General features: G+C 50.5%; 1 protein-coding gene across 5 annotated transcripts in view; it reads left to right on the top strand.

The window, feature by feature from the left end:
• The window catches only part of AGAP1 (ArfGAP with GTPase domain, ankyrin repeat and PH domain 1), a 549,901-nt gene that overhangs the window by 161,873 nt on the left and 364,388 nt on the right, over positions 1-23,640 (top strand). For 3 of the 5 annotated variants that reach the window (XM_057744262.1, XM_057744263.1, XM_057744261.1), the window contains exon 2: positions 22,410-22,468. In XM_057744262.1, coding sequence (XP_057600245.1) covers positions 22,410-22,468 — 59 coding nt within the window. Of the gene's footprint in view, positions 1-19,887; positions 19,982-20,031; positions 20,087-20,461; positions 20,610-22,409; positions 22,469-23,640 lie in introns of those variants that run through there. The other 2 variants (XM_057744264.1, XM_057744266.1) reach the window with 2 other exon arrangements.

The raw sequence follows: 23,640 nt of genomic DNA, 5'->3' as shown, positions 1-23,640 counted from the left end.
CGGTTTCCCATCCCCCACCCTCCCCCCCAACACCAGGAACTGTTCTGGAAGGAAGGGCTGCCACCCTGGCCAGCGGGGAGAGCTGGGTGCTTCGTAGGTGAGCGATCTTATTTACTCTCCTTTAAAATGAAAAGTAGTAAGGTGGAGTGGGTAAAAAGTAATGACCCCTTGGAAAAAAGTAACAATTTGGGGTTCCACTGATTTTTTTTTTTTTTTTTGAAATGTGCTTGCCTCTTTTATCTCTCCGAAATATGTATGTTAAAAATTTTGGTTAAAATTTAATATTTACTTTAATATCCGTAATTATACAGATATATAACATTTTATAAATTAGAAAATAATAAATTTTGTATTTAACGTTTAAAGCTTTAAAATTAAGAAGTAACTCATTAGGTAGGCCAGGAAGCTGGGAACGAGAGTCCACTGATGCTGAGGCTTGCAGTCTGCTTACTGCCCCTTTGCCGAGGATGCTTGCCTTCCCGCAACACCTACAGGAGGTTTGGACACAGCCACAGACAGACAGATTCAAGTGCGACTTCCGGATTCTGGCTCAGAGGAAAGCTTTCTGAATAACCTCCTTCCGCAGTTCCCTGTCCACCGCATCCTGATGAATCCCACGACACTATTACTCATGGGGGTTAAAGCTCAGGCTCTGTCCAGGGAAGCAGGGAAGGGATGGACCCCAGCTCTGAAAGCGCATGCTATTCTCACTTTTGTTAGCTGAAGAATCCAGGTATTTGCTGTCAAACAGATTTGCATTCCTGAGAGGCAGTTAGTTTTCCACATGGCAGGAGAGTTTTGTGGCATTTTTCTTTCCTTTAAAGTCTTTAGAGAAATATCGATCCCTGGGAAGGAGATTAAGGCCTCGGGTTCCATCAGGCCAGGTTGCCCTTTCAGTCCAGGCTTCCTGGGTGGCAGGTGTTAACCAACACCTTTTATGCCCGGGAGTTTCCTCCTCGGCGGCCTCTGATGCCTGACTTTTATTTGTAGCAGGCGTGCCTTTGGGATGATATATGATTTGTGTGCACAATACCAAGTAAATCCTAGAAAGGCCTTTCATCTCAGATACTGGCTGACAGTCCTTTTCAGGTGAGTTTCCAAACTTAGATGTACTTGGTGCACGTCGGTTACAATTTGATAAAACTTGCAGATAAAAATCCCTTTATAAGTGGTAACCAGTCTTTGCAACTTAGGTTGTTTGTTTAGATGACCTGTCAGCTTTTCAGTTCTTCTGTTTCCAAAATAAACAGGAATGTTACCTCCCTTTACAGGACCAGAGATTTATCTGGGATATTAACAGACTTGAGGGAGAGCAGAAGGATTTCAGCATTGAGCATCTCTTTGGAGGGGAACCTCACCATCCCCAGGAGTTTAGGCTCTCTGTGGTAGAAGGATGTCCCCTGGACTTCTCCTCTAACCTCTGTCCTGGGACAGTCAGATCTGGACTGTGTCCTGTCTTCTGGGTCTGTGGCCAGTCGAGGTGTCCATGTGGGAGGTGTCAGGTCTCAGTGCGCCTGTTGTCCTGTGGGGTCCTGGGTGTGCGTGGTGCGGCGGGGGGGGGGGGGGGGGGGGGGGGGCACTTTGCCTGTCCCAGCCGCATCCCTTCATTCTCCAGTTCTAGGGGTCAGTGAGGGCCCCACAGCTCAGTTGCCTTTCACATCACCAGCCCCTCTGCTTCAAACACACTTCTGGACCTTTCTGCCTCTCCCTGGACCCTCAAGGTGCCCTGCATTCATAGGCTGCCTTCAGAAAGGTCAGCTCCCACCACCTCACACCCTGGACCCTGCAAGAGTCTCTTGTGTTGTTTCTGGTCTTGGGTGAATTGGAATTTTTCCTTACGTTGAGGACTCTATCCTGCCTGTGTGTGTGACGGCTCGTGCCGTTATCGCCAGGACAGGGGTCACTGCTGCTGAAACGGAAACCGTGATTGATTTCAAGGGGCAGGGCCGTCCAGTGGGGCCTGGTGTCTCGCAGTGGAGGGACCAAGCTTCAGGGGCTTGAGAGCAGCGAGGGGGACAGTGGGTCTGTCCAAGCCCCCTGCCTGCCCTGCAGTCTGGAGCTCCTGCCACCAGACTGTGCTATTTGAGGAATAGACTGGTTATGCTTATTTTTAGACTGTTTTGTTGCTGTGTCACAATAAGGCAATTAACAGCAACGGCCACACCTACGTAATGTTTTCCAGGCTGGGTCCTGTTGGGAGATCTGCTTGTGTCGATTCATTGATTCCAGCAACTGCAGATCAGTAGGATTGATGGGTATCAATCAATACCTCTCTCTTATCTATGGAGAGAGGTCTGTGGAGATGTCTAAAGAGCTACCCCATCAGTCGGGGACTTCTGGACTCCAGCTCTTAGTTGGTCCAAGGATGACCTGCTTTCACCTCTTCCTTCCCTGCTGCACTGAGATGGTCCCAGCCTCTTGGGAGCTGGAACAGGAGTGGTGGGAAAAGTGAGGTTCCTGTGTCCTCCCTGTCACTGCTCTGTCCCTCAGGAGGTAGGGCCAGAGCTTGTCACCTTCTTAGGCTCTTAGACTCGGACACAGTATCAGGTGACTTTGTTAACAGGCAGGGTTTAGAGATTGAAGTGTCTCTGTGCAGCCCCAAACCTTACATTTGGGGACCATGCAGAGAGGGGCAGATAGAGTGTGTGTGCAGGTCTGTGAGCCACAGGGCGGGGACGGCATGGGGTTGTGGTCTTGGCCTGTGCAGATTCTGATGGTCTCAGGTCTGTTGTTCTACTGTCCACTCCCCTTTCATTGTCATTTATTTTGGAGATGGGCCTCAAACTGGCAGGCCCATCACAGGGATCTTCCCTACCTTGCCTCTGCTACCAAGCTCTCTGCTTGCAGTACCTCAGGCCAGTGAATGTGAGACGAGGTGTTGAGGCAAGCAATACAACTTTATTCGGAAAGCAGGCCGAGAAGATGGGGGTCTGGATGCCAGTTTCTTTTATGGAATCAGAGAGGGAGTGGCGGTGAGGAAGTAAAGTAAAAAGGTGGAGTAGAGAGGGAGAGACATGGGGAAGTAAAGTGAAAAGAGCTATCAGTCTTGCAAAACATCTGGGATGACTAGCCTCGGAAGGGGGTGTGTTAATTTCTTCTTTTTTTGCAGCCATTCACAGGTGGGCAGGGTTCCCTAAGACAGGCCATTAGGTATGATTATAATAACAAAAGCAAGGAAAAGCAAAGGTCAAAGTCAAAGAAACAGATCCAACATGGAGTCCGATTTAGCTCTTCCCTGTTACATGTCCTCCTCCTCAATGCAAGTTGCGATCAGGCACATTTCCTTAGATTCCCCTGTGATTTCTGCCTTTCAGAGCTGGGATGGTGGTAGATTCGCATACAGGTGTGTGTGTGTGTGTGTACCTGTGTGTTCACACCTGTGGAGTCTTGGCTGGCAGGGCTGAGGCCATTGCTGTCCAAGCAGGTGGCTGGGGAACTCATGGTTTGCACCCCAGGCTGGGAGTACACTCAAGCTAGAGAGTTTGCTCTCCAGGCTGTATTAAGCACTTTAGAATGTTTAGTGGTGTCGACAGTGTTTTTAAAAATATTTCGTCTATTTACTGTTTTTCCTGGACTGTTTTTATCTGATGGTAAATGTATCTAACAGCTGCATATGTCTGATGAAAGTGAGACTGTGCACGGGTGACCGGGAGCCTGGGGTCTCACCTCTCACTGGTTTTCACATTGTATTGTCCCTCCTTTCCAGTCACTGATGGGTCCAAAGGTACACCTCTTATCTCTTCCTTGGTTGAGGAGTGGTCTTACTTCCTGCCCCTTGCTTGGGGCCAATGCAGTGGCTTCCCTTTTACTGCTCAGAGGACTTAAGTACACATTTCTGAAACAAAGGACCCTGGAAAGTTGGAGCTGTAGGGACTTTGACCCCCGCCCCACCCCCACCCTCTTAAAGGTGAAAGCGCCTGGCTTTTTAAAGGGCAGGCCTGGTGGGCCCCTGAGGCTGCAGGCACCCCAGCCCCCTCCCTCTCTGCCTGCAGGCCTGTCTCTATAGGTTACATTTAGTTCCAGAGTTATGGCTCCAATCTGAGCATTTCATGTTTTGCATTTGAAACTTTGCAGCACAGGTTTTAGTTTAGAAGAAAAGTGATAACCGGAAGGGACAAAGTTTATTCTTAGGTTTTTAATTTTTTATTTTTTTTTGTCTGCACCACTCGGCTTGTGGGATCTTAGTTCTCTGACAAGACATCGTACCCGTGCCCCCTGCAGTGGAAGCTCGGAATCCTAACCACTGGGCCACCAGGGAGTTCCCAGGACGCAGTTTATTCTTAGTGTCTTGACTAAGAGGCTGGGCAGGGTGAAAACCTCAGCCTTTGCAGGCAGATTCTGAGACTGACACAGCCCTGCCGCTCCAGGAGCCTTGCTTGGTGGCAACCAGACGCCGGGGCTCCTCGTAAGAGACACAGCCTCCCTGGGACCTGGTGGACCCAAGTCCGCTCAGGTGGATGCATCGGTCTTGGATTTTAGTTGCTCTTGCTGTATCTTTGGGTGACGTCATTGTGTTTTTCCTGTGCTCGTGATTTTTCCCCTCCAGTCCAGTCTGAGTATTGGTTTTGAGAAGTCCAAATCAATGGTTTTATTTTCAGAGTTCTAAATCCAGCCGTGTAAACACTTGCAGTCTGGTCCTAGGGTTTGGCATGGATTCGTGGCTATTTTAAATATGCCAGGAGCCTTCTTGGAAGCCGCTCGCTGCTGGGTTTTCTCTGATGAAGCTGTGAGCTGGGGTTCTCAGAGCTCTCCAGTGAGCGTGCCAGAGCACTGGGTGGGTGCTGTTTACTGGAAGATTCTACCCTTCCTCCAGAGTCTGTTCCCTGGGTCTGGCAGGGCCCAGGGACGTCTGCCCCTTTCTGAGGGACCCAGGCCCTGGGTGCTGGGTTGCTGGATGCCTTCTTTCCTGTCGGCAAGTGCAGCTGGGGCCACCCTGTCGGTAAGTGTCTCTGCGGATGGCCACTGCTCAGCTGAGGGGAGAGGTGAGCCTTTTTAAAGCCTGTGGTTGCCAGTGACGTACTCCCAGAAGTGGGGAATTATACACATTTCCACTGCAAGAAGCAAAAGTAAATTTAACGCATCTTCAAAGTCTGTTTACGGCCTTAAGTTAACTATTTGAGATGTGCCAGCGTCCAGGTGGGGCTCTAGTGAGTCTGTGACTGGCTTTGAGTCACCTTTTCTCCTCCCTTCCCCCACCACAGAGCAACACTGGGTCGAAAACGACCAGATAACCGTTGCCACTTGTGGATGTGACCACAGCAAGGTCACGTGTTGGCAAGTGCTGCAGAGCGGAGGCCAGGAGACCCCTCAGTGAAATTTACCTGTTGCTGTGGATTCACATCTGCAGGGGCCCCCGGGGCAGAGAGCCTCGTGCTCTGGGCACCTGCCTCTCCATTCCTTCTCGTCTGTCCTCAGTGTGGCCTCCTTCATGCTTTCCCCTCCCACACTGGGATGCAGCACTGGCCATGCTTGGGAGTAGTGGCTGATGATGTCCAGGGCACTGGGAGGCAGGGCAGGGATGCAGAATTAAATTTCCTGGAAGCAAACATGTGGTGTGTTGCGAAACCTTTCAAAGGAATAAGCACCATCATGATAGCTCGTTGGTTAGCTAGTTGCAAGATAGATCAAGTTGCAAAAATTATAAAGCTGTCTTCAGAGGATGCAATTCAGTTAAACAGAATAAGTTCAGACACCAAACACGCATAGTGAGTTGGATCTTGAATATCCACAGAAGATGTTTTATGTATCTGGAGCCAAAAACCGAGGGGGTTTCCTGGCAGGCTCCCATCTGGGATGGCCCCCTTGTGCCCAGTAGGTGTGGACATCTCCACATAGTTGCGCCTCTGGCCCCTCTCCCATATCAGAACCTGGCACCCACCTTCCATCTGCCCCTCCAGCCGGACACCTGGCCTTCACCTCATGCATCTGGTCCCTCAGCGGTCCTGGGAGTGCTGCCTCCTCCTCTCCCCTCCCTTCCATCTCTCCTCCATCTGCTCTCCTCCTCCCATCCCTGCACCACCTGGGCCCACAGAGAGCAGGAGGGGCCTTGCAGCCTGCTGTCTATAGCGGGTCTCACACACCAGCCACAAAGTATGACTCATGTCATCTTCTCACCCTTAGAGGCCAGATGACTTCACTCTCATGAGAAGACCTGCACTCTGCTGTCCACCCCAGCATCGAGCTGCATTCCGTCCTGCCCTCTCCTTCCTCATCCTCAGCTGCCCCCCACCCGCCTGCTCTTCCCCTGGCTGCTCCCCAGACCCCAGGCTTAAATGCGAGCACCTCTGAGCCCCCTTCCTGCCCATCTCCCCCCCAGGCCTCCACCCCTCCTTCCTTTCCGTGGGTCCCTGTACCTCCTGCCCTGGCAGCATCATGGGCTGGCCTTCCAAAGCCTGTCTGTGGGCTCCTTGGTCTTCTGCTCCAGAGGGATGCTTCTCGAGGGCAGGGTCAGGCTGGAGTTGGGCATGGGTGCTCCCTAGTCTTTGGGGCCCTGCCCGGGCCCCAAGATGAGTGAACAGTGTGCACTGGTGTGGGTGGCTGGGTCAGGGCCTGGCAGGGTGTAGTGAGCAGAGAGGCACTGTTAGCTGTGACCCCGCCTGGTTGGTGGCGTGTCAGAAAACACTCCGCAGCTCTGGCTCGGTGGTCTGGGCCCTCCTGGTGGGGCTCTGGCAGGCTCTGCAGCCGTTGCCGTCGGGTAGGGCTGCCGACGGAGGCCAGCTCCTCGGGAAGCAGGCTCTGGAAGGCGGGCAGCGCGTTCCCCGAGGCCTGTGTGCTCCTGGCTCCCACTGTAGGGGAGGTCAGCCTGCGGGATGGGAGGATGGTGCCCCCCTCCCCCCGCCACGGGGTTCAGGCTCCCTGAGGAGGTGGGCAGGGCAGGGACTTTGGCGCTGAGGCCGTTCTCGGAGTTGTCCGCCTTAGGCAGGGGGGCCAGGCCTGTATGCCCGTTACCCGTCCATGGTCAGCTGTCCTGGGGTCGGGGCCTTGGGTTACCCCGCGCTCTGCAGCCACTGTGTCAGGGTCAGGGGGCGGTCAGCCACCAGCACGTCCCATGACCAGACCCACGGGCTGGGGGGAGGGCTGGGCCTGCCCTCCACGGTCACATGAAGGTGTTACCAGAAGTGCTCGCTAAAAGGGCGTCAGGAGCAGTTGTACTTACCGTCCTATAGAAGGATGTAGAAATTAAATAGAAGAGTTAACTGAGAACTGGCCTTCATTAGCTTTTCTTCACATGCAGAAAAGTCTCTCTCTGCCAGAAATAATCTCCATTCCTATGAAGTTGAAGTAGATCCTGTGAGTCGCTCCCTAGCAGGTGGGAGGTAATGGCCTTTCCATTTGCAAAACAGGACAGTTTGGATGCCTACTAATTTTGCAAAAGATACCATGAATATACATAACAGAAATCACGCCTGATTCTGGAAGACGACCATCCGCTTAGCTTTACGTTTAGTGACGTAAAGAATAAGGAATAGAAGGATCAGGAAGCTCCTTTCGTGCGTCCCCTGGGTTCCCAGGGGCATTTGTTCCTCTTTGTCTTGCCAGCATCTCCGGCCCTTCAGGGAGGTGTCCTGCTGTCTCTGCCCACCCGCCTTGTTTGTGTCCACGTGGGACTCCTCTCCTGAGGAGCTGTGTGTAATTAGACAGCAAACACAGCTCAGATGTAGAGGACAAATTGCCAGGAGTAAGTCGGCGCCAGGATGTGTGGGGACTCAGATTTATTCCTCCCTGTTTAACCTGCGCCGTGTTGATAAAGGCAGAGCCTCCCCGTGCAGCCTGGGTTTCCGCGGGGGCCTTCATCTGTGTAGTGGGCGGGGCATTGCTGATGGGCGGGGATGACGGGCAGCCCCCCAGAGTTGGGGAATGAGTATATATATGTGTGTGTGTATATATATACATAAAAATTCTACAGCCAGAGTGTGGAAAATTTTTTACTCACCCTCGTATATGCATGTTACATGTACATACATATATAGGTGTATACATACATATATATATATATATAATTTCATGTCTTTTCTTTTACTATTAAATGGACCTTGTAACTTCAGAACCAGCTAAGGATCTCTGACAGTCACAGTCTGAGGACTGAGAAGTCCAGAGATAATGGAGACCGTCTCCTTGTGTTTCATCTCTAATTCGATGCTTAGATACTGAGGCTGACCTTTAAAGGCTTCCTCCTTTGCCACCTTAATGACTATGTGGGTTAGTCATCTCACGCTCCTCTGGTTCTTAGAGGCGTAAAAAGGAACCACTCCTTTATGAGGAAAGTATCTCTATTACCTTTTATTACAAAAATAGTACATGCGGGTGGTGAAGAATTAAAACAGGACCAAAATCAGTAAAGGAGAAAAAAATCCCCCTGCCTCTTCCTCCTCAGAGATACCCAGCTAACCTCACAAGCAGTGGCTCTCATTCCAGACAGTCTTCCTTGTGGTTGTGTATATGCTGTAGAGCTCACTGATTCGTTACCTAGTGCCCAGTTGTGGGCTGAAGTGACGCGTCCTGTGACCCCGTCTCTATGCTCAGTGTATTGTACGTGGCCTGCCCAGGGGCGTTTCCACGCACAGGCGGGTCTTGTTCAAGGCGTAGTGTTTTTTGCAGGCACAGTCTCCACCTGAGCCTACATACCGTTGCAGCCATGCCTGTTCCATGGGAATTTGAGCTGATCAGGGCACAGGGTGAGGTGCAGTGGGGGCACCTTGCTGGGGAAAGAGATAAGAGGTGGGTGGCACGTCCCGCAGGGGCACGTGTGTGCACAGGACTGCTGGGCGCCCAGCCCGGGGAGTGGAGGAGAGGAGCAGGGTGGCAGCGGTCTTCCCAGGGAGCTTCTCACGCAGGGAACCGAGGTGGGCCTTGCACAGATGCTGTGCAGATGGTCAGGCCAGGTGCCGATGATGGCTGTGACGGTCACCAGCCCCTCTGTCGTGGACTTCAGGTTTTAATCCCTTTCTGTGTAACCATTGGAAATTCTTCTGTGCTGAGAACACAGGAGAGGAGGGCCCAGACTGCGCATGTGTGGGAGACGGGGGTGCCAGGATCGGCAGTACAGTGATGACCACTGCCCTGACCACTGGGGAGGGAATTGGCACGTTGTTCTGTTTTACAATTTTTCATGCATTGCTCATGACCAGTACTGAGCCTGAATGTCAGTGACAGAGGGGCCCAGAAATCACACAGGTAGGTCCTGGAGTGTCCGGTGGACACACAGGTGTGACGATGGAGGTGGACCTTCATCTCTGCGCTCAGCAGCCTGCATCCTTGTCTCTTGGACACGAGGCCCTAGACTGAGCCCACAGGGAGGAGGCATGGGTGCGTGTCTGTCAGCTGACTCAACAGACCTTCTACCAGGACCCTGATTAGATTTGCTGGACATTACAACCATTTTAATCTTGTAATGCAGCCACAAAATTGGTAATGGCACTGTGAAATCACTGCCCATTTCCTGTGCAAGGGCTGCAGACTTATTTTTGGGAAAAAAAAAATCATTCATGCTAACTCAAGATGAGCCCCATTCCCACCCTATAAAGAGAACTAGCCCAACTTTTTTTGTCTTGGTTTGCTTTTATCTACCCTAAGTCAAGGGTTATATTATCCAAAGGCCATTATGAGGCCACGTCAAGGAACCAGGGCCTCTGAAACCTCCCTTTTTGGCCAGTGCAGTCCCATTAAATTGAGAGGCCGGGCCTGCCCTAAGCACCAGCCCACTGTGGGTCTGCATGGAAGGAGTTCCGGGAAGAGAAGATTCCAGGATGTGAGAGCCGGAGGGGCCAGATGCAGCCCTCTTGTCTTACAGGGGAAAGGATGGGGGCCCGAAGAGGCCAGATGACGTGCTTCCTGGGAGCAGGAATTCCCACCTCCAGCTGGGAAAGTGCTAGGTGCTGTCTCCTGTTTCACGTGGTTGGTCCTCCTGAAGCACCTGCAGAGGTGATTGAGCATATCCGCTCCCACCCACCCCTGGGACCCTTGCAGTCCTAGATGCAGCGCTGATTCTCTGCTGGCGATGGACAGGCCGTGGTAACAGACGCAGAGCGGGCTTTGGGCCTTTTGCTCCTGCTGTTGGACGTATGTGGTCCTGGGCCCCGCCGGCCACACGGCCTCCACTCCTACGTTGATCTTGCAGCTTTATGTGGCCAAAATTCCGGGCCAGTAGGGAAAGAGTTAATTCTGCTTGCTCGTTTTGTAGGCCTCTTCTGGTTTCATTGTCAGCTGTCACCTAGCCATCCCTTATTATTATAAACATTAATTGCACCAAGAATTAAAAAATGTTACTGCTTATAATTCATTATGAAATTAAAGCTGTGAGGCTCAATTATATCCAGCACAGGACTGACAGAAGTGCAGCCTATGAATTGTAAATATCTAAGCCATCTCTGTTTGTTTCCAGGATTTATTTTAACCAGGAAAATTTTCTTGCTTCAGCTTTGTCTTAACTTTCACAAATAGAACTTTCACACCAGCAGCATCTAAGCTGCACAGTGGAAATTACCTTTTGGAATTTACCTGGTCATCCCGTGGGTAAGACTCTGCTCCTAATACAGGGGAGGCCTGGGTTTGATCCCCCTGGTTGGGGAACTAGATCCCACATGCATGCTGCAACTAAGACCTGGCGCAGCCTAACTAAATAAATGTTTTTTTTAAAAAAAAAAAAGGAATTACCTTTTAACGCATGTGTTGACTCAGACTTCAATAAGAATAACAGCTGCAACGTATCTCAAAAAAACGGCTATGAATTTCACCTGATGATTTTCTCTGGCAATTTCTGACTCACCTTCTCATGAAATGTCCTTATTTAAACGTTTTCATTTTCAAAGACTTGGCAATTTTAAGTGTTAAAGTGTTTTAAAGACTCCTTAAAATCTGTTTACAATTTAAAATCTTATAAAATGTAGGATGCTGACTTTGGTCTAAGATGACAATGTTTTGATGCTGCTTTGAAGTGCCGGAACCGGTGGCAGGAGGCTGTGTGTCCTTGGCCATAAGCTGGCATTTTCATGGTGGGGCCATAGATCTGTATTTCGAAGGTCCTTGTCTCAGGACCCGTGTGTGACAGCCAGTGTTATTGTTTCACAGTTATCAATCACACCAGCCATCACATAAAAGTTCTTGTTAATCTTCCCACTTAGAAGCTGTTACCCAGGGCTCAGCTGTAAGTCCTCACAAAGTCCAGGTTGAACATCTCCTGTGTGATGGTAAATGTATTTTTTCATATTCTTTTCCATTTTGGTTTGTCACAGAATATTGAATATAGTTCTCTGTGCTATACGACAGGACCTTGTTGTTTATCCATCCTATATATAATAGTTTGCATCTGCTAATCCCAAACTCCCAGTCCTCCGTCCCCTACTCCCCCCTCGGCAGCCGTAAGTCTGTATGTCTGTGAATGTTTCTGTTTCGTAGATAAGTTCATTTGTGTCATATTTTAGATTCCACGTGTAAGTGATATCATGTGGTATTTGTCTTTCTGACTTATCATACTTCACTAGTATGATAATCTCTAGGTCCATCCACGTTGCTGCAAGTGGCATTACTTCATTCTTTTTGAGGCTGAGTAATATTCCGTTGTGTATATGTAGCACATCTTCTTTATCCATTCATCTGTCAGTGGACATTTAGATTGTCTTCATGTCTTGGCTGTTGTGAATAGGGCTGCTATGAACATAGGGTTGCACGTATCTTTTCGAATTATAGTTTTGTCTAAGTATATGCCCAGGAATGGGATTGCTGGATCATCTGGTAATTCTATTTTTAGTTTTCTGAGGAACCTCCACAGTGTTCTCCATTGTGGCTGCACCAGTTTACATTTCCCCAGTGGTGGTTCTTCCGGGGACTTTGGTGCTGAGAGAAGGCACCTGACTTGAGCTTGGAGACCGGCCTGTTGTCTGTTTGTTTGTGTGGAAATGCTTACATGATGTCTCTTGGGTTAACCAGAGCGAGGACCTGCTTGGGGATCCAAAGCCTGCCCGAGAAAGACATCTGCAGCAAAGCCCACTATCGCCCTGGACTTATGACGTGGAACAGAAATCAGATGGAATCAGGTTGCTCAGGGTTTAGGATTGTTGTGTTGTCTGTGAATAAAATACCCTGGAGCAGCATCAGCTAGTGAAGCACACGTCCTTCTGAAGGAAACACACCGCATAGAGCTGTCAGGGCTGCTTTGTAGGTGTTTTTCCTGCTCCCTCGGGGCTGTAGAGGTGTCAGTTTTCAGATTTGAAGGAGGAAGGGAACATTTGCTTCCTCTCCTTTCTCAAATCCTCACAGCCTCTGTTTGCTTTCTTTCTTTTCTTTTTTTAAAATACATTTATTTATTTATTTACTTTTGGCTGCGTCGGGTCTTCATTGCTGCGTGGACTTTCCCTAGTTGTGGCGAGTAGAGGCTACTCTTCATTGTGGTGCACAGGCTTCTCATTGAGGTGGCTTCTTTTGTTGTGGAGCACAGGCTCAGTAGTTGTGGCGCACGGGCTTAGTTGCTCCACGGCATGTGGGATCTTCCTGGATCAGGGATTGAACATGTGTCTCCTGCGTTGGCAGGCAGGGTCTTAACCACTGCGCCACCAGGGAAGTCCCCCCCTCTGCTTTCCGTATCCTCAGACAGGAATCTTTTAGGCTGTTTTTTACAGACTCAGCACAGCAGTGATGTTCTCAGAGAGCTCCGGAACAGGGCGCTTTATGAAGCATGCAGGAAGGCTGTTGGGGAAAGGGTAAGAAGGGAGTAGTTAAAAACTTGCATGTCCCCTGGAGCTCATCTGGGCAGGCAGCGTTTGCCTTGGGGATTCCTTACAGAGAAGAGAAGGGATCCCGTTAAAGGCTGGTCATGTGGAGGCGTCTGAGTCACATCAGGGCTAGCGGGAAAGAAGATGCCTGAGATCGCAGGCCCTTTGCCATGTCTGTGGTGGTGGTGGAATTGGGGGCGTCTTGGTGGCCTGGTGCAAGTCACCCTGTGCTGGGAGGGCCTTAGGAGTGGGGGCTGGATGCTATCAGGGAATGTGGGGGTGGGACACTGGTTTGTGGGTCTTTGAGGTCACTGGAAAGCAACCTGAACTTCCGGGGAAGCCTAGAATGCATCTGGTATCCCAAGGGTTTATGGCTTATTCCATTTATTAAAAAGACTCAAGGATTTTCAAATAAGAAATTAAATCATCCCATGGAAACCTGTGCCAGTGAGCTTCTGTGAAATCCTCCATTCGAGAGTCATCAGTGTATTAAGCGGTTTGCCGTGTGGCTCTTCCCTGCTGCATAGAAATGGATTCCTTATTCTATTAGGGAGACGCATCTCCTCTCAGCCCAGGCCGAGTGGGGCCCTGCTCTCCCACCCCCTCACTCCTATTCCGGTGGCTGGGCTTGTTTTCTCCCCTTGTCGTTTCTCTTTATATTTTGGGATTCCGAATGCTTTAAACTAAAAATAAATGCTCCTTCACTTTTCTGTTGCTAAAAAGAGTATTAAAAAAAATTCTTGTGAAATTTAAGGTTTCAAACAAATGTCTCAATCCCGGAGGTAATATGTAGTTTTTAAAAAGTCCCCTGCGATTTCAGGGTCCTTTTTTTACCCTTAAATATAATTTCGGGAGGTTTGTTTGGAACCTGTGTTTGTGGCCACGGAATCCAAACAGGATTGCGGGGGGAAGGAGAGACCATAACCGTGTCATTGTGGCCACGTGCTCTGCAGTTCTGGCTGAGAATTCGGAGGAAGAAGTGAGTGCATAGCTTTGTTGGGGAGTGTACCCAGGAGCCAGAGGAGGGCTGGTTTAATACACGTGAAGACGAGCTCCCTTGTCTAATGAAGAGCACCGGGAGCTGTTAGCGGAAGACCTCGAGGAAGGACACAGCAGAAGCCTTGCTGGCCCTCCCTGGTCCTTAGACAGCCAGGTCCTCCCTGCGCCAAGGTGGGGACCCAGGACCTGGCGCTTTATGGTCTCAGTTCAAGTCCATCGAGAGATCTCTTTGTTTATCATAGCCCCCTTGCAGCGTTCCTTTGAGTCTGTTGTTTTTTGCTGAGAGAGGATGAATGGAGGTCTTTTCAGCATTGTTTTAGAACCCTGCAGAATTTTTCATCTATATGAGTCATCACGCCACATGGATACATTTTTTCCCCCTTACATTCTCATGTGCTATAGGGTGAACCACATGAAATTGCTCTTCAGCCACTTTTGAGCTGCAAAATGACAATTCCACAAGGTTCAGTGTCATATAAATTGGCCTGGGATTGAAACTAACCGGCAATACCTTTTAGCGGGTTTTACTGGCTTTAGAGTTAATGACTTGCTCTGAATTCCAACAGCTGATAACTTGTGGCCTATTGAGGGCTTTTCGGACTATGCTGTTTCATACTCACCTGTGGTCCCAACACAGGCAGTGCACTCAGGTAGACTGTGTCCACCCCAGCGGCTGAGGCACCCGGGAAGTGGGGTACTGGGAGCCTTGCTCCTTAATCCCTCCCCCAAAGGCAGTAGGAGGGCTTCCACTGTGGGGGTTGGGCCCTTTGCTAGCAGAGGGGTTACATCATCTCTTCAAGTGGAAGGGAAGGACTTCCGTTGTACTGGTGAGGAAACTCAGTGTCAGACTTGGGAAGTCACCCAAGAAGGTTGAGGCCACCGTCACCCCATGGCTTCTGGCTCCTCTTGCCAAGTTCCCTGTGCCTCCTCTGGGTCTTCCTCTGCCCTGGCGTCCTGGATATTGCGCCAGGTGGGAGAAGCAGGGCTCCCACAGCCCACGGTCTGAAGTCCTGACTTTGGAATTTTACCTTTGCCACATCTGCTTAGCAAAGTTTGGAAAACGGAAGGAGTAAAGAAATCCAGGGGGAGCTTGTTAGAAATGCCGGCTCTAAAGTTCTCATAGGGTGGGTCCCGGCTGATGCTCACCTGTTGCCAGTTTTGCCAGGTGTCCCAGGTGAGTCTTGGGCAAGGTGGGGCGGGGAGCGCAGGTAGGGGAACACAGCAGGGAAAGAGGAGGGATTTGCTGGCCTGACGTTTCACAAGCGGCCTCCTCCCCGCTGCAGCCCAGTGGCGAGAGCCTGTCCGCGTGCTGTGGTATGGAGCGAGCCTGGGTCCCAGCAGTGCCCGGCGGGGTGCGGGTCATCAGTATCACCAGCTCCGTGGTAAATCTCAGTGCAACAGTGTATTTTGTTTTCTCTCCACACTTCATCTGGCCTGTGCAGGGTTGTTCCTTGTGGCATAGACAATGGTAAAGTCACGTGGCCCGAGGGCAGTTTTCCTTCTAAGGTTTCTGTTTTGTTTTTAATTACTGAAGTCATTTGTTGCCAAACCAAATTAATTGTGATGGAAAAATGGCATCGTTTGCCTGTAGTGCAAAGAGATTTGCTTGCATTTTGTAAAGAAGACGTATGCTTTTTATTCGTTCTAATTTCTATGCTCCTGAAGTTTTTCACTCTCTCGTTCGGGGAGGAGGCATTTTGGTGTCCATGAGAGGGGTGGAGCCAGGAGGACAAGGAGAAAATAAAACACATGCCTTTTTATTATGATTTTAACCCCCCTACCAGATAGGCTGCTAAGACTGCCCTTCATAATTAATCGTTTTCATCAAGGTGTACTTCTGTGCCACTAGATTGCTGTGCTTATTCTTACATGATGCTCATTTTTAGATGAAGTGCACAAGAAGGAAGTCCAACCACACCTTTGATGCTTTTCTGAATGTCATTGTAACTGCTTGGTCTAGGCTCAGCAGAAATGGATGTAATGAAGGGGCAATCTCCCTGGTAGATCTCAACCCAGCGATCCTGGTTATTGCTGGAACCCAAAGGTTAATGTAGTCTGTAGCCGTCCATGCCCTGCAATTAAATTAAACTCTGAGGTATTGGAGGAAAATGTTGAAGGACAAGAAGTACTTTTTTTTTTAGCTACTTTGCAGAATCCTATCCACTTTCAGACTTGAATTTTTGGCTTTGATACAATCAGGTCAAGTAAAAAGAGTGGAGAAGTCAGTGCTGTAATAATGCAAATAATACAGTAGCACCAAGGGGGTATCAGGGGGCTTTCTACCCAATGTAAAATCACTGTGATTTCATCTGTCTGCGGGACCATTTCTTCGCCTGTGTTCCTAGCCCTTAGGTAATTAGTCTGTGATGCCTGATGGTGCTAATGAAGCAGCTGGGAATCAGGCCTACGTCCCCGCCCACCCACACCCCCTTTGTTTTCCCTTCGGTCCAAGGCGGCTGTTGAAAATGGGAGCATCTACGGCTTTCAATGGCTTTCAAGGCTCAGAGTGCCTGTTTCCTGTGTAGTAAAATGAGGGCCTTACATTTCCTTGTTAAATGTGCGGTTCTGCATATGAATAATTTTGAAAACAGACCAGAGCTGAGTCTCTCAGTGTTATTATGCGCAAGTGGAGATGGAAGGGAGTTTGTAGTCAGGACAGATTTTAAGAAAGGGAAAGGGAAACAGCAGAGTTCTCCCGGGAGTGAAAATAAAAATAAACAGCTGAGTAGCTTTGTTATTGGATTTGTTTGTTTGTTTCCGCAGCCCCCTGCCCCAGATGGTCTTAGGTCTGTTCTCCTGTCTGTTGGTGTCCCTAGCTGTTTGCATTCCTTGGCTTCCAGAGTCTTGTCCTTGTCCTGGAGAAGAGCCAGGGTTGGGGCTGGAGGTGGCCCTGGAAGGGGAGGATCAGGAATGAAGGCCTTGCTTGCCTCTTTGCTTTCCTCCGGTGGCTCAGAAAAGCAGCTTTTCTGCTGGGGAGAGGCGCTTTTCTCTGAAATCATCCTGAGTCCTTTGTATCTGTGCCTCCTTCAAAAGAACAGGGAAGGGACTTTGGGATTGCGGGGGCAAGCACTGAAGACGCTTTCCTGAGCCCCGTCAAGGGTTGGTCTGTGTGTGTCCTCTGGAGAGGGTCCAGGCTGTTTCAGGGACAGTAGGGTGCACGCCAGTGTACTGGGGTGCAGGGTGCGGTGAGGAGTCCCGAGGCCGGCCAGCATCCGGGCCCCTGCAGAGTCCAGGCTCCACGCTCCGCCTCGCGGACAGCTCCAGGTTGTCCGATCCCTCCCTCCGTGGGAGGCTGTCTGCTTGCCCCTGCCCTGAGGGTGGGCAGGCCCCGCTGGGCCGACCCTGCTCCTCAGGAGCACGAAGCCAGGTGGATGCAGGTGCGGGGGTGTCTGTGGGCGCGGGCAGCAGCAGCAAATGGGGAGGAGGAAGGAGGTCTACTTGGAGGAGGAGGAACAGGCCCAAAGAGAAGGGTCTCTCCCGGTGCTTGTATGATTGCTACTTTCCTCTTGCATCAGGTGTTGAGATTTCCTGAGAAAGTGCCAAGTGACACCCTCCACATGGGAGCAAGAGCAGAGTCTCCGGGTGCTCAGGAGAGCTGACCACACGTCGGTGGTCCAGGTGCCTGGTGTGTGGTTCCTCTTGTGAAGGCGGCTGCCGGGTGGGGGCTGGCTGGAACCCTCCGGAGCCCGGAGCTCAGCCCCTGCCGCCCACCGCTGTCAGGGCTCTCCCGGGCCGCGCGGCACCAGGACCTGGCTCCCGGCCGTGCTGTGTGTGTGAGCCTGTGTATTACTCAGTGACCCGCCTGCCAGCAGTGTTAGGACCAAAACAGGAGTAAATATGGCGTGGTGTCCTACACGTGGTCCGTCTCCGCCGCTTTCCTGACCTGCCCCTCACTCATCCCTGCGAAGTGGGGTCCGGGCTTGGCACCCCCTTACTTTTATTTGTGTGTGTATATACATATATTTTATATGTGTGTATTTATATATACATATATGTATGTGTAAATATGTGTGTATATACACACATACGAGAGTGAGTCAAAAATTATCCGCACTCTGGCTATAGAATTTACAGGCGTCTTAATATAGCTGGGGTGCGGATAAGTTTTGACTCACCCTTGTATATTTTGTACTCTCTGAGGCTTTTATTTTTTCAGAATAGTTTTAGGTTTACAACAAAGTTGAGAGGGAGGTAGAGATTTCCTTTACCCCCGCCTCCCCCCCACCCCCAATCAACATCAGTCACCAGAATCGTGCATTTTGTTTTACCAAGGGTAAACCTACATTGACACATAATCACCCCAAATCTGTGTTTTACCTTAAGGTTCACTATTTAGTTGTATATTTTAGAGGACTGTTAAAACTATTGAAAGTTGCATGTTTAAAAAAAAATACAGGTAAGTAAAAACAAAGAAATTGCTGAGGACACCATAAATGGATGACCCAGATGTTTTGAATTTCACTTTTCTTGGGGCTGAGCACTGACTGTCCAAACCCCAGGCGCTTTTTCCTTTGAAAGTGTAGATCTGGTAGGTTCCTCTTTGCCCAGCACGAGAAGAGTGTGTATTGTGTGGGTAGAGTGCATTTTTACATTCTGAGCTTCACCGGACTTTATAGGGTTAAGCCAGGAAGGAATTCTACTGGCATCCACATTTAGCTATCTAGAATTCCTTTTCTTAAGTCCTAAAATAACGTGCCATGGGTGTGGCCTGTGGGCATACCAGTGTGACAGCAGGGAGTTGGTGTCTTTTCCTTTAATTTCACATGCATTTTGGACATCAACTCAGAATAACTGTTGCAGAAAGCTCCACTTCTGAACACCGGTGCCCCATCAAATCTCAGAGACAGAGTTTTGGGTGAAGTAGAAAAGGAGAGCTTTATGACTTTGCCAGGTAAAGGGGGACACAGTAGGCTAGCGCCTCAAGAACTGTGCCCCCCTTCCTGGGGAATAGGGAGAGGTCCTCTGTTTGGGGCTCATGGTCAGGGGTATCAGGTAAGGATCAAGGCAGCAAGAGCCTTGCATTCTTCTGACGGGTGGGTGGTGCGCGGAGGAGGAGTCCGCATCATCCGCCTTCAGGTCCAACGGGTCTGGGGTCTGCATGCGTGTGGGCAGCACCCCATCCTGCCTCATTAACCTCTCCCACCTGGAGGGGGCTTCAACAGCTGCAAGACAGCTCAGAGATATTGTTGTGTGTCTTGTTGACCTTGCCCCAAGGCTGCTCTTGACCATTTCTCCTGGGTCTCATGTCGCCTCCCTTCCCTAATTAACAGCCGCTTGAATCTGCCCATAGGAACTCAGGGAAGGTCATGGAGGCTGAAAGAAGGCTGTTTTCCTACAATCAAAGAAATGGGGGGCACCAGAAGGCTTTGTGCCCAGGAGCCCCGCTGGGCCCTGCGCAGTGTCACAATGAGGCTGAGAACTTCTGCTTAAAATTCATAACCATTCCCCCTGGAGTTGAGTAGCTGGGTTTCCTGCTGCTTCATGTGACCACCCCTAGTGTCCTCCGGTGCTGTGAGTCTGCTCTGACCATCGCCTACGGGGGGTCACGTTCTAGGACTGCCTTCAGATTTCTGTCCTGAAGAAGCTAACCGTTTGCGTTTTTCACTCCTGATAAAAGTTCCCTGTTGCTTCAGGTTCCCTAATCGCGGTGTTCTTTGGGAGTTTCTTTTCACTGTTGTGACTTAAATTGAAAAGATAAAACGTCGTCTGAAGCGGAGCCATGTGAATGACGAGTGATTGTGGCGAGCACCCAGCCGCCCGGGGCCTTGCTGGCCCCCAGTGAGGACAGCCGAGGGGCCCTCAGTGTCACCCACAGGCTACAAGCAGTCAGCAGTCGCCGGGTGCGCTTTATTCTGAATTCGAGTCCAGGGGCACTTCCACCAGTGCATGGGAATGTTTTCTTTTTACTACTCTACTCCAGGTGAGGAAATTGAGTTGAGTGCAGAATGGCCTCTTCTGAAATGAGACATAGCTTCTGTAACTTTTGATCCTAGCTGCTCTGAGAACACACATGCCACATGTCTTCCCATACATGTGCACACACAGAGGCTCCTGGGTGTGTGCTCTGGAAGCATCTGTGTTTATCCTTCAAGAGTTGCTGCACCGTAGAGCTTAAATAGGGCAGCTGGCGGATCTGGTCCTATGGTCCCCGCCCTGCTCACCGTGTGATGACCTCTTTCATAGGGGCCACGCTGTCACCTCTGTAACCCCCACTGAGCGAGTACAGCCCCCAGAAAGGTCCTGATGGATAGAGGAGCAGCATGAAGGAGTAGCTGGTGTGTACGTCTTTTGCTGCATCTTTTGTTATTTTTCCTTTTGCCTCTTCAGAGGCAGCATTCCGTCCTGACCAGGCAGTGATGGAGGCGATGAACACTTTTAAAGTTAAGTTTTAACATTGAAGATGTGTTTTTCTGGTCAGTTAAGTCAAGCTTTAATTTTATTAATCTAGTTGCCCCAAACAAATTCCATTTGAGGGAAGATATATTTGCAAGTGAAAAGGCACCCCACACATTGTTCCAGTGTTTATATAATTACGCATCTTTATTTAATGGAGCCCTGCTGAATTTATAATGAACATGTAATGCTTGTGGTGGTAAACATAATCTTTTGGTGGTGTGTGCTTGAAAATCAGCCGTGCATTAGAGAATGAAGCTCATTTTAATTCCCACTTTACCCTCTTTGTTTCCCTAGTAAGGTTATTGAAAACTATATTATTGAATTCTTTTTTTTTTTTTTTTTTTTTGCTTGCATACCAGATGGTATAAAATGTGGAAGATACCAGAAGGTGACAGTGAAAAGAAAGTCTCATTACCTTGTCCCCAGGCCACCTGGTTGCCTAACCCTAGATCAGCAACTGTGAAGTTTTTAATCTGCCAGAAGTATTCTCAGCATGGACAAGCTCCTGTGTGTATATTTCTCTCTCTCTCTCCTCTCTCTCTCTCTCTCTCTCTCTCTCTCTCTCTCTCTCTCACACACACACCCATCGTATAAGGCCCCATTCCCATGCTCCTGAGAGTGCAGTTGACAACAGACAATGAGTGTTTTGCATCCTAACTAGTCACACTGCTCGCTGACGATAAGTCGTGATGTTAGGTACCGTTTGCCGAGTGCCTGCGGGGGGTCAGGCCCCATGCCAGGACCAACCACGTTTATCTGTTTGCAGGTGATGGCTCATCTGTGACATGTTAGCGTGGTGCCTGGATGACCAAAGAGGGGGTGTTCAGGTGCACAACTTAATGTGTAGCCCCCAGCATGCTTGCTTTGGTAGAGGGAGGGGAGGCTCTCGATCTTCTTTACTGAACAGACAGCTTCCTTTCTGAGCTCCTGCAGCTGGACCCATGCTCTGCCGGCTGGCCAGGGGTTCCGGTCCCCAAAAGTCCAGCCCTCCTGCTGTCGGACACCAGTCCCTGCCAGCTTTCAGCTGAGCTCTGGAGGTTACTCGAGGCTCTGTCAGCCTCCCGTCTCCTCCTGATCTCCTGGCCCATCCTTCCTGCAGCCCCGGAGCCTTCCTCTCATGTGTTGTCTTGCCTCCTGAGCTGGCAGACCTCTGCCTCTGTCTTTGCAGGGCCAGCGGTATCTGGTTTTTCGTGTCACCGTCTCTCTTCTCCAAATGCTTCTGGTCCTTCTGTGCGATGCCCCCAGCGGGGCTGCGTGGGTGATGCCCTTGCTTCCATTCCTGCATCTGTTGGATTCGAATGTCGTGCATCGGTGTGAAACCCTGGCATCTCTCGACTCTTAGGCATTTTGTGGCTTGACTTCTTCTTGGTCATCATGTAGAGTGAAGGAATTTTGGAATTTTCAGAAAAGGTATAGAAAGTGAATCTTGTTTGGAAGGAGAGGTGTTTGCCCTCAGCTTGGTGGTCTCTGGAGCACATGCCACGTTCGTTACCAACTCACTCAGTCTGTCAGTAAGTACACGGAGTAGGTGGTGCTGTAGGGTCTCAACAAGGAACGGCAAGTGGGGGACGGGGAATCAGGCCATCAGGGTCCTCCGTGTGGAGTGGTCACCTCCACCTTCACACTTAGAGGTGAGAGGCAGAGACGGCTGGGGAGGCCCCCCAAGTGTGCTGACTGGGGTGGGGGGGGGGGCGGGGCGGTGGCTAGGCTCTGCACGGGGCCCCATGGTGGCTGCCTACCGCCATCTTTCCGACCATCCTAAAGTGTTCTGACTGGATCTTCAGTGTCTGATACGTTTTTGAGGATCAAAACTCCAGCTCAAAAATCTTCTAAACCATAAAATGTATTGTAAACATCTGGATTTTCAAAATCCAGCCATCACCTGCTGTAACTTTGTTGGTGGGATTTCAGAAAAGTGACTATTTTAGTGAAAAACCAAAAAGCCAAAAGTTGACTGGTCAGTCCTGGGAAAGCCAGGAGCCTTCTTCATCCTCACGTTTATCCACATTTGGGATCAGAAGGGTCTTAATGCCCCTAGGTAGGGTGGGGCCTTGCAGGCCTGGGGCAGGACCTTGGAGTCATTGGACGAGTGTGTGATACAGTTTAGAAGACAGGAGACCAATGGGAATCGGAACAGCTGTGTGAAGCAGGCAAATCTCTGCTTCTTTGGGTGGAAGTGATGCTAGGGGTGGGCTGGACCGTCTTCCATGTCCTTCCGGTTTGAAAACTGGCCCCTTAGGGGCATCTTGACCTTGCACTCTGGTAAAGTCACAGCATCTCACTTCCTTTCACTCTCCTGTTTTACAGATGCCTTTGTGAACAGCCAGGAATGGACGTTAAGTCGATCCGTCCCGGAGCTCAAAGTGGTGAGTGGTCACTCTGGCCTTGGGTGTGGCCATCCCTCACCTGCAGGAGGCGGGCTTGGAGGGGGACTCAGGAAGAGGCGAGGTGTGACCTGTAAGCACGCCAAGCCTGCATCCTGGTATGGGGGCGGGGGCCTCATCCCCTGGGGCCCAGACGTGCATCTGGTGTGTCCTGGGGAGGGGCCAGGTGAGGCTGAGGTCAGGGCTGGAGCCTCGAGGGTGCCTGTGGTGACGGTCACAACAGACAGCCAGGCAGATGGCCTTGTGTGCAGGGCTGGGTTCCCGCGGCCATCCTCTCCTGTATCTGTGTGTGTGAGAGAGGGCGACTCTCTCGCACACACGCACAACTCTGCGGGACGTCATGGAGAGTCTCTGTGGTAAGCCATCAAGATGTAATTCATTGTTTAAATAGATGGGACCGTGTACTGTGTTACAAAGGAGTAGCAAAAAATTAAAAGTGTTTTTATTATGAACTTTAAGTACTGTTTCAGTGAGACTGTTTAAAGCTTAAAATTGGCTTAAATAAAAAAATAACTCAGGTCTGTTGCAGCCACACCTGTGAGCCCTTCCTCCGCATCATGACCACCTCCCCCTTAGGATGAAAGAAAGGACACCGCGTTATGAAATAATCGGCTTCTGGAGGACGTGTGTGTGTGTGTGTGTGTGTGTGTGTGTGTGTGTATTTTAAACTTCCTATGTGACGGACTCTGACCTTGGTGACACAAGTCAGCTCTTCCCATGGCCATGGGCCTGCTCTGCTCCGCTCGCCCCGGCCCCTCATCTCGGCATTTTGTCCCCGACACGTGCCCCTTCTCCGAGGTCCCAGGGTGTGTTGGCAGCCCCAGCCTGTCTGCCCGGCTTCAGATGCTCTTTCCGGGGCCCCAACCTTGGAGGGGCTTCATGGGTGGACCCAGAGGGACATGCCCCTTCTGGCCTCTCCCTCTCCGACGAGGAGATGGGGCAACAAGGACACGTGACTCCCTGTGTCACAGGGAAGAGCAGGTTTTGAAACGTAAGGCAAAAAGGAGGGCTCGTGCACAGGCGCTCCGCCATCCCCCCACTGGAGGGCATCAGATGTGTGTCCCTGCTGCCGTCTCTGGGTGTCCAGGGGGCCCCCCCGCCCCCGTTCCGCCTTCTTCCTCCCCCAGGTCTGACCTGTCTTAGTGGCTCCTTCC

This window comes from Hippopotamus amphibius, chromosome 8 (assembly GCF_030028045.1).
Source record: "Hippopotamus amphibius kiboko isolate mHipAmp2 chromosome 8, mHipAmp2.hap2, whole genome shotgun sequence".
Taxonomy (NCBI): Eukaryota; Metazoa; Chordata; class Mammalia; order Artiodactyla; family Hippopotamidae; genus Hippopotamus; species Hippopotamus amphibius.
The sequence above is the reverse complement of the archived record's forward strand: the minus strand, read 5'-3'. Positions and strand labels throughout refer to the sequence as shown.